Source organism: Cinclus cinclus, chromosome Z, assembly GCF_963662255.1.
Source record: "Cinclus cinclus chromosome Z, bCinCin1.1, whole genome shotgun sequence".
NCBI lineage: Eukaryota > Metazoa > Chordata > Aves > Passeriformes > Cinclidae > Cinclus > Cinclus cinclus.
This window is the reverse complement of record NC_085084.1, coordinates 38,514,640-38,524,363: the sequence shown is the minus strand read 5'-3', so window position 1 is coordinate 38,524,363 and position 9,724 is coordinate 38,514,640. Positions and strand designations below refer to the sequence as shown.

Sequence of the window (9,724 nt, the reverse complement as noted above, 5' to 3'; positions counted from 1 at the left end):
CAGTGCTTTAGGTTAATGGTGTTCACCTTCAATCTTATGGCTCTTTGCTAATGCTCCATCATAATCACGAGCTTTTGTCTCTCATGTCTCAGCTCCTCTGGGGATACAGGGATTGGCAGCAGGAGTTACTGTCACCAATCAATACTTCATTATAGGTATTAACACAAATTACAATAAACACAGGAGTAAAAGACGTTATGAAGATATTTAATATTACATAAGTTGATACAATACTCCATACCTTACTAGCAAACACGTACACAATATCCACAGAAGTAAAAAGTGCCCTGAAAACCAAAACATGGGCAGCCCTCTCTCCTCAAGCTGGAGAACCCAGGGCCTTCAAAAGTTCAGTTGCCACAATGGCACTTCTCACATGTGCCAAGTGGAAAACCCATAAACACAGTATTTGTAGCATCTTTTAGTTCTTGAATTTGTTCTTGAAGATGTTTGTATTTCTCTACCTTTCCCACAGTAGCCACTTCTAACCATGTTTCAATACTTTAATATTCCATGGTGACATACACCACGGACGCCTGGATCTCTTTCAATTACCATGTCTGGTTTTTTATCTCCTGTGTTTGGTTCCTGGAACACTATCCGGTCTTTCTTTGTAGCATCATTCGATCACATTTCTTCACGCAGTCGGTTGTGCCTTTTCATTCTTGAGTCTTGCACTGCAGAACACCGGATGATAAGGGAATTATTTGCTTATTTGTTTAAATAAAAAGGTTAACTTGCGGCGGAAGGGGCACGGCAGGGAGATGCAGGCCAAGCCGGCCCGGCGGCACCGCCACGGCCGGCGCGGTCGCTGCACAGCGGGCCCGGGACCCGCGGGGGCCGGGCTACCCCGCTGGGCCGAGCGGCCCACGGCCCGCCACATTCCGGCACTCATTCCCTCGGGGTCCGGAGCCCGCCCCGGCATCCCCGGCGTGAGGCGGGTCCGTGCGGGAGGAGGCGGTGCCGCGGGGCCCAGCCAGGGGCGAGGAGGAAGCGGACGCCGAGGCAGCGGCGGGTGGTGGGTGTGTGGAGCTACCGCTCCTGAGCGGGCTGCCGAGCACGGGGGGAGCCGCGGGCTGACACCGCTGCGGCCCCGGCGGGGCGGTGCTGGCGGTGGGCACGGACTGAGCCCGTCCTGGGGGCATGCGGCGGCTGGAGGAGGAGGAGGAGGAGTGAAGAACTCCGGCAGCTCCTCCGCTGAGAGCGGACTCCGGGAGGAAGATGGAGCCCTTTCCAAGCGGTGAGTACCCGGGCGGCCGCCGGAGTCCGGGACGGGGCCGCGGGGCCTCGCGGTGGAGCCGCGTCCAGCGGGAGCTGCTTGCCAGAGAAAAACGAGAGGCTTCGTAGTCTTGCTACCTCCGTGATCCGCGACTTGAAAATCGTCTCAGGTTAATTAGGAATAGGTGTCTTGAACGACAGCGGTGAGAGAAGCTCCCTCGGCTTTTCGGCGCTGTTGCACGTCTCACTGCCCGGCTGGGGTCTCGCTGACACCGGGAGCCGGGGCCGCTTGTACACCAGGTGTGCACTCGCCGTGTGTGGCACCGCTGAAGGAGCCTTACAGGCGTCTGTAGTTCCAAAGCCATCATGATTCTGATGGGAACTAAGAAGCGGACCCGCTGTTCATGGCGTTGTCCTGGTCGGGGCATTCTCGCCAGAGCGGGCCCCCGCACCTCCCCGCACCCCGCACTACCCCCGCCTTCCCCGAGCGAAAGGAGAAATAAAATACAGAAGTATCAGTGGTGTCCGAAATAGTATTTCGGGGTGTTCATGAACGCCGGAAAGCTTTCAGAGCTCCCCGTGCGTTGACAGAAGGCGCTTGAAATATACCGACGTGGTTGCATATGCTTAGAGATAAGAATACGGGAGCATTTGCTGGCATGGTGATACAGCAGTGTGTGTTGCATCCTATGCTTGTGCCTAAAATGAGAAGTCCGTGTTGTTACTGCCTCTACTAATAGCACATTAAACCCATCCAGGACAGAGGAGGAAATGAAGCTCTCAGATCAAACTGAAACCAAAGTATGTTTGGTTAGATTCACGACCATGGCCAAATATGGAATTAGACAGTGGTAAAACAACAGCCTTCCTTCTGAAAACGCAGCACTTTGTTTACAGGTGGGATTTGGTCTGTTAAATGATAAGCATGTTGAATAACCATTGCTAGAGTACCAGGTAGAGTTTGCTGCATCGTATTTTAACTCCTCAGTGACCTGCCAAGTCGGAGTATGAAACATAAGTCAAATTCAGAAAAAACCCCATGCACTTAAAAACAAATTTTCTGTCTCATGGCAGGGGGATTGGAATTAGATGGTTTTCAAGGCTCCTTGTAATCCATTCTATGGTTCTACAAACCATGTTATGGATCTTTAAATAGATCTTTATCGCCTTGCATTTCCCTTTTTTCAAATGCATGATATATCCCCTATTACTTGATGCTGCTGTTTAGAATCCAAAAGAAACCGAAGGTTATGAGCTCTGGGCATATATTGGTGCCGTAGCTAGCACGAGTGATCTTTTCCCTCTTTTTTTTTTCTTTTTTTCCCCCCTCTGTATTGTCTTGCTAAAATTACAGTTTGTACAAGCAGTTGATGTTTTGATTCTCTAGCTAATCCTGGCCTTAGTTCCAAGTCTTTCAACTACAGCCTATTTCAGTCTCAGGGTTGTATTCTGCATTCTTGCATGCACTGAAAACAGAGCTTGTCTGTAATAGTAATGTAGTTTGGGGGAGAATTTTATTTTAAAGTCATCTTGCTAAGGCTATTCCCTTTGAAGGAAATGGAGTGTTGTTTTAAAGGTCTGCTTGACATAATACTATACTGCACTGTGCAACAAAACATTTAAAAAGTTTTGCTCTATGCAGCTGGAAGAAAGGGACCTGTGGGCTTGAGCATGTAGCTTAAGGTACTGAAGAACAGTATTCATGCACTGAGCGCCCTAATTTTGTTCTCTGAAATGAAAAGCCTGCAAATGATGGTAAGACTGTAAGAAAAATGTGAAGCTGAAGTTGGTCAAGAACTTTCTTCCTGAAAGCTGGCTCTGTCAGAATGTACACCACAGAGAATATACAAATATTAGAGCAAAGATGTTGCTGCTTATTTCTGATGATCTTGAGGCATGTTTGGTGCTCAACAGCAGCTGCAAAAATGAGGTGAAAAGGATGCTTACATTATTGGCTTTTGGAATAGAATTTTCATTTGCCCTACGTGGTGGTCTGGAACCTTTTGTGGGCATCAGATTTTTCAAACTGGGTTTCAATTTTTCAACTGGGGTTTTGTATACCATAGTTAAGAGTTCTGTTTGTGAGTCTGTGTTGACTTCCTGTGCCAAGTGCTGTTTAAATTCAGAAGAGATGCCTGTCACAGGAAGCTTACAGTATTATACTTGTAGATCTCTCTTAGTTCTTTGGGGCTTTTACCCTTGTAAAACACAGGGAAGAGGAAACAGACTGGATCTTAATGTTTTGCAATAGCATTTTAGTTGGATTCAGAACTCTGAATACCAGTTGGGTAAACTAGCAATAAGACAATTTCTTGTTTTACTTTGTGGGAGTAGGGCTGTATGAGAATGTGTATGTATCTTAAAATAGACTTTAAGATAGTAAATGCACTAAAGTGGATATAAATACTGGTTTTTCTAGTTCACTATTTGGTGGGATTTTTCTTTTCCTTAAATTAAAGAAAAAACACAGCCATAATGCATTTCAAAAGTCAAAAAAACCCTTATCCTTTCCTTGAAATCCTAGTGGGTGTGCTGAACTCTTTTCTGTTTGAATAGCTTCTCCAGTGGAAAAGTTCAGATAAACTAAATAAACTTAAGACCTTTTTGTTTTACTTCACTCCTCACCCCTGTGTTTTAAACTTACTTTTGGACCTCTTTGAAGCGATCTGGGCTGTATCTTCCCCCCGCCTAGGAATTTAGGTGGAGATAATGTATGAGGTCTCTCTGAGGAAGAACAGTTAATTGCATATTTATTTTTAGCACCTGGAATAGCTGAGTTAATCATAGAATATCTCAAGTTAGAAGGGAACTATGAGGATCATTAAGTCCAATTCCTTGATCCTCTAAGGACTACCTAAAACTAAACAATGTAACTTAAGAGCAGCATCTAGACATTCTTGTGTTCTCTGTCAGGCTTGATGCCATAACCACATCCCTATTCCAGTGGCCAACCCTCTCAATGAAGAACATGATGTCCCATCTACACTTCTCCTTGGAAGTTATGAATGCTATAAATCAGTAAATGTTCTAGAAATGGTTACTGGTAGGTTTTTTTTCCTTTTTTTTGAGATGGATTCCTCTTTTGTGTGACTGTTCTTAATTTGAGATTTTTTTTTCCCCCCAAGAATGAATAATCAAAGTGTAATTAAAAGTTCGTGAAAATCTTCCTTATTGTTGCACATAATTTTTCCCTCCGAAGTTGTATAATCTCACATTCCTTTGAATTCTGCTCTGAATCAATGAGCAGAATTTATTCCTTTTGACTAGTTGTTTTTCACCTAAACAGTTGCACTAAAATTTAAAGAAACAACAAAAAACAAAAAAAAAAAAGAAAAAACAAAACAAAAAACCCCAAAAAACAACAACAAGAAAAACAAAACAAAACAAAAACCAAAAAATCGAAAAACACTAAGTGAGAGAAGTAAAATACAGACTAAAGGCAATATGTATGTAATTTTGGACATCTCTGTTTTGAACATCAATACAAATTATTTTGCAATTCTTTTGCTTATCTTTTAGTTTGTGTGTTCTGAAAAGTAATTTAATAATTTCCTGTTTAATACATTAGATATGCAACTTCTCTGCTTGAGATGGAAAAAAGAGGTAGAAATGAGTTATTACAGAATTTCGCATTTAAGACAGGTGACATGAATGAACTTGCAATTGCAGATGGGGTAATTTGTGATGATCTGCTGAGTGCAAATAACTCTTATTTTCACTGACATTCCTGAATTATTTTAATCCTTTTCATACACAGCAGATGCAATTTTTGATATTAATTACATGACTAAATTGATGAATGAAACTAAAAGACCTTCCTGGGAAGAAGTGGCAGGTTTTTTTGGGAAAGCAGTAATAATTCAAGTTAGGTAATGTTCTTTACAAAATGAGAATGTCATTTGCAATGTCTAGTTATTTCAGGTAGTTCCTCTCAGTTCTGAAATGTGTTTGTTCTTTGTGTTAATTTTGTTCAGCACGAAAATGTATTGGTGGTTGCAGGGGCATGCTCCTGTGTATGTGGCTTTAATTCTATTTGGGACAGCAGGCATAGCCTTGACTGCCAGTGTTTCACACTGTTGTGTCACAGAGCAGAAGGGTTCCTGTTTGTCTTAAACTGTTACTCAGTCCTATAAAACAGATTGGGTAATCTTTTTTCGGTAAGATGGTAGATAGAAAACACCAAAGAAGTCTGTTGTTAATGTCTTTTTTCTGCCCTGTGTTTTGCCTATTCCATCACTTGTTACTAGAAAAAAATGCTGATTTAATCTCTTCCTAATTGTGAGTCTTATGTTGTCTGAGTGTGTGGTGCTGAGTAGTAGTTTTCCACAAAGCTGTGTTGTAGTATCTGCACTTGTGTTCTTGTGTCAGCTCAGCTGTACAGGAACCTGTTTTTTCAATGTGTTTGGTATGAGTTTGCTTTTACTGATTCACTGTGAACTTCCTGCCAATCAGCGGATGTTCAGAAGGGGTATTCAGTAACTTAAAGAATGTCTACAGATGAGAGTATAGGTGCTCACTGTTGATCATTTGTTAGTATTTTTCCACTAAGCAGTTAGTCTTCCACTTGGCAGAATGAAACCATGGAGTATCTGTGCTCACCTCATAAGTAAAAACTGATGAAAGCTAATGATGACCTCAATATCTACATGTAAAAGTATTCCAGGATTGTCTTGTCATCTTTTTTCAGAAGATGATGTAAAGTTGAGCAACCATGTTTCACTTTGTTGAGGCTTTGTGTGCTGGATAAAGCCCTGTAATGTCTGGCATAAAAATGGTAGATACAAATAAAAGCAAGGATAAAACCACCTCTGTTTGTTTCACTGGTCAAAATACTTTTTCCATATTAGATGGGCATTGGTGTAAAAATTGCATACAAAGAAGCTGAATTTGTCTTTATTTAATGCATCCTCTGATTAAAGTAGTGATGACTGCATACAATTCAGGTTTTTCTTTTCATCCTTTACTCAGTGGTTTAAGGAAGTTCAGTGAATTTTCAGTTCTCCTGCACAATATTTTTTTCTTGAAGTACAAAAACAACGATTGTGTAGAGGAGCAAAAGCATACTGGGGGCAGTATTTTGTCTATCAAGAGAAATGTATGCATGGCAGCTGCTGCTTAGACTTCTGTCCAACAGCACCTTAAAATAAGATCATATTAACTTTTAAAATAAACCAGGATTTTGTGTGATCTGGATTTTAATTGCTGCAAAGTATTTTAAAGGGTACATATGTACCTTTTGAGGTTGTGTTTTGGCCACATATGATACTGCTTTAAACAGTGGAAGTATATTAACCTAAAACTGTAATAATCTCAAAACGGTTGTGTGCCTTCTTGCACACAGAAAGATGGATACTCCTAAAGGAAATTTGTAGTGAGGGGAGGAACATGTCTGGAAAACTCATCCAGTTGATCAAAGAGATAGGAATTTCAGGGTAATACAGTGTGTTGGGTTCTACGCAGTTCATGTTCTTAAGGCACAGCTGATCCTTTATTGCTTCATGAATGTTGCCTTAAAATAGATGTTCAAGGAAGACTTCAGAGCCCAGCTCTTCTTCTGAATTATCTGGGCATGTAGTAGTCTATTGAAGCAGTGGTCTTCTTTACTACATCTGGTGGAGAGTGAAGAAGTAGAATCCAGATTCCACTGAAGCATGAGATGCTTTCATTCAACCATTTGTTTGTGTGAAAATAAGGTGAGTTTTGATTTTGGGATTTTTTTTTTTAATTCCAATCAAAACTCCCATTAAGATATTTGGAGAAGTGTTTCAGTGCGCTGTATTAAGCATAACTGTGTGCAGAGAGCTTTCCTTTGATTGTAATTGCTCTGATATTGAAGGAATATATTCTGTTAACTGGAGTTCTTGTGTAACAATACTTCTACCACAATGCAATTGATTTTTAAGGAGAATTGATTGTGTTCAAAACTAAGAATGTGCCTAATTCACCTACTGTTATGGGGCCTAATAGTGATTTTTATTTAAGCCTTTCTTTTGTATAAAACCAGACTGTTTCTTCAGTGACAATGAGATGGTACCACATTAGTGGAACCACTTTTACTATTTTTCATGCATGAAAAACTGAAGTTTTAGACATAGCAGGACTTGTGTTAGTGGAAGATCACAATGCTTTGATATGCTTTAGAGGCAGCATACTTCTGACCTGTGAACCATTATAAGAGAGCAACAAAGACTAGGTTTTTAGAAGACGGGACTGTGAATACAACACGTGTAAACTGTCAGTTGCTGTCAAAACTTGTACTTTTTATCATTGATAGAGGTATTGATAGAGGCTTTAGTGTCTCTTTTGGCTCAAATGAATAATCGTAAGTGTGAATCATGAATGATTTAGTTCGCAAGGGACCTTCTGAAAAGTGTCTGGTATCTGAGATGTCTACACCCCCATGGTGATGGTTGTTAGGATGGTAATTTCAAAGCTGATGTATGATACCTGGAATGAGGTTTGGAGCAATTTAGATCTCAGTATATCTTAAGCTACCAGGCAGACACACACTGTTGCTTCTTTCTTTATCAGTACTCTTTGTCTTGTTATATCACAAGGCTGAGAAAAAATGTAGGCAGACGTATTTTTGCTCTGTTACGATGATACAAAACTTACTGTGTTGAGAATTGTAGGCAGTAACCTCTAGACATTATTGTGTCTTGCTTTCTGTGAACTGGACTATCAGTTACAAGGCAGTGAATTTGAAATGTGTGCTTGTGACCTACAAATGGTTTGGTATGGTTGGAATTATCAATTGTGTATTAAGTAATGATAGTAATACTGAAGGCACATTGGGTTGCTTCTGTGTGGAGTGTTCAAGACAAGAGGATATGCTGCTATTAATTTATTGCTAAAAACAAACAAAATAACAAAATGTTTTGGCAAGCATCGGTTTGTATACAGTCTTATGAGTATTTCTACCTAACCGTTAGTTATTTCAGAAAACTCAAAATTTTTTTCTTCAGAAGAGCTGGTACCTGCAGAGACATGTTTTGTGTCCTCAGCTGTGACGAGCTTGGTATTTATCAGACATTAAATTTATGGACACATGTTGTGAAGAGGATAGTCAGCAGTTCTGAATATGGGAGTTGAGTAGCTCAGGAAATTTGAGACACAGCTTTCTGTGTGTCTCTTAAGATTCAGGACCTTTTCATTAGACCCCTGTGGTTAAGCATTTTATGTGATTTTAATTGCAAAACATGTCTTTGGTAAGATTGGAAGCAGGAAACTGAAACTACCATATTGTATAATTAAAGCCAGAAGCTTCTTCCCTATCCTGGTTTTTTTTCAACCAGTGGCTGAGTATTGAAGACTGCCTCAACCTTGTGGAAGGTTTTCCTTCTCAGTAGTATCTAAAGAGGCAAGTGTTATTTAAAACCACTTCCTCTTTCCTTCCCTCTACTTCCCCTGCATTTTTTTGTAGGAGACCTAACTGGTACCAGATTTAAACTTGAAAATATATGGTTAAATGTGAATGGATGTGATACATATCTTTTGGATATCAAAAAATCAGACTAACCTTGGTTTGGCTAGCCTTAAATTCTCCTCTTATTTCCTCTTGGCTCCAGATGATTATGACAAAAATAATTTACAATTTTTTGCCAGTTGTATAGATGGAGTATTCAGTAAATGATCCACTCACTTTTTTCCCCTTCTATGATATTTTCTTTTTGCTGATAACATAGAAGTGAAGATTTGAAAAGAAGTCTCAATAGTAGCCTGGCTATTTACATATAAATCTAAGTGGTAAATGGTGAAATGTAATTGATCCATGTAATTCTTCAGCCTGAGGTCCTGCCAAAGAAAATGCAACGGTACTTTGCTTAAGAATCAGGAAGAAACTTTCAGAGAACCTTTTAGAAGCACCCAAGACTAATAAACAGTGAGTTCCTTGAAATTGCACTCCTCGCTCATGTTTGTTATGGCAACTTAAGATAAGAGAGGGTCATAAAATGCATAATCACACATTGTTTTAATTTCCATGATACATTGAATTGGAAGGATTTTGCTGCAGTCTATGTGCAGAAGTTTATCACTGCAGTATTTATCTCACATCCATTTTAAAAATCCACATAAACAAGTAAACAGCAGAAGTAGACCTTGCGGTATAGCTTGAAGGGGTGAGTGACCTTGTAAGGCTTGGAACATGAGTTCCCTTGCATATTTTGGACTGGAAAGCAAAATTTGTCCTTGTTTGCAATACAGGAAAATCTATTAATTTTCAAGTTTTTTGAACACTAAGGGTTTTTTTTTTTTTTTTTTTTCCAAAGTCAGCTTTTGGTTTGAAGACCTTTTGTCTGTCCAGTGGAAGCCATGATACATCCTTAACTGTACAGATTCTTGTAAACCTCTACCAGTTATTTGTCTCTTGAAATCAAACCCTTGCAGAGTGGCGTATGTGCTTCAAGTCATGAGCAGATGTTAGGTACTGTCTGCTTTTTGATAAGAGTATTTATTAAAATAATACAGAATCATCATATCTGTTTGCACATCGATGTGGACACTA

General features: G+C 40.2%; 1 protein-coding gene across 1 annotated transcript in view; it reads left to right on the top strand.

Annotated features, from left to right (window-relative positions):
* The first annotated feature begins 1,142 nt into the window (after nt 1-1,142).
* LNPEP (leucyl and cystinyl aminopeptidase) overlaps nt 1,143-9,724 on the top strand; it is a 56,045-nt gene continuing 47,463 nt past the window's right edge. Inside the window, exon 1 of the mRNA XM_062513332.1 lies at nt 1,143-1,240. Within this exon, the coding sequence (XP_062369316.1) occupies nt 1,222-1,240 (19 nt within the window). The 5' untranslated portion in view covers nt 1,143-1,221. The remainder of the gene's footprint in view (nt 1,241-9,724) is intronic.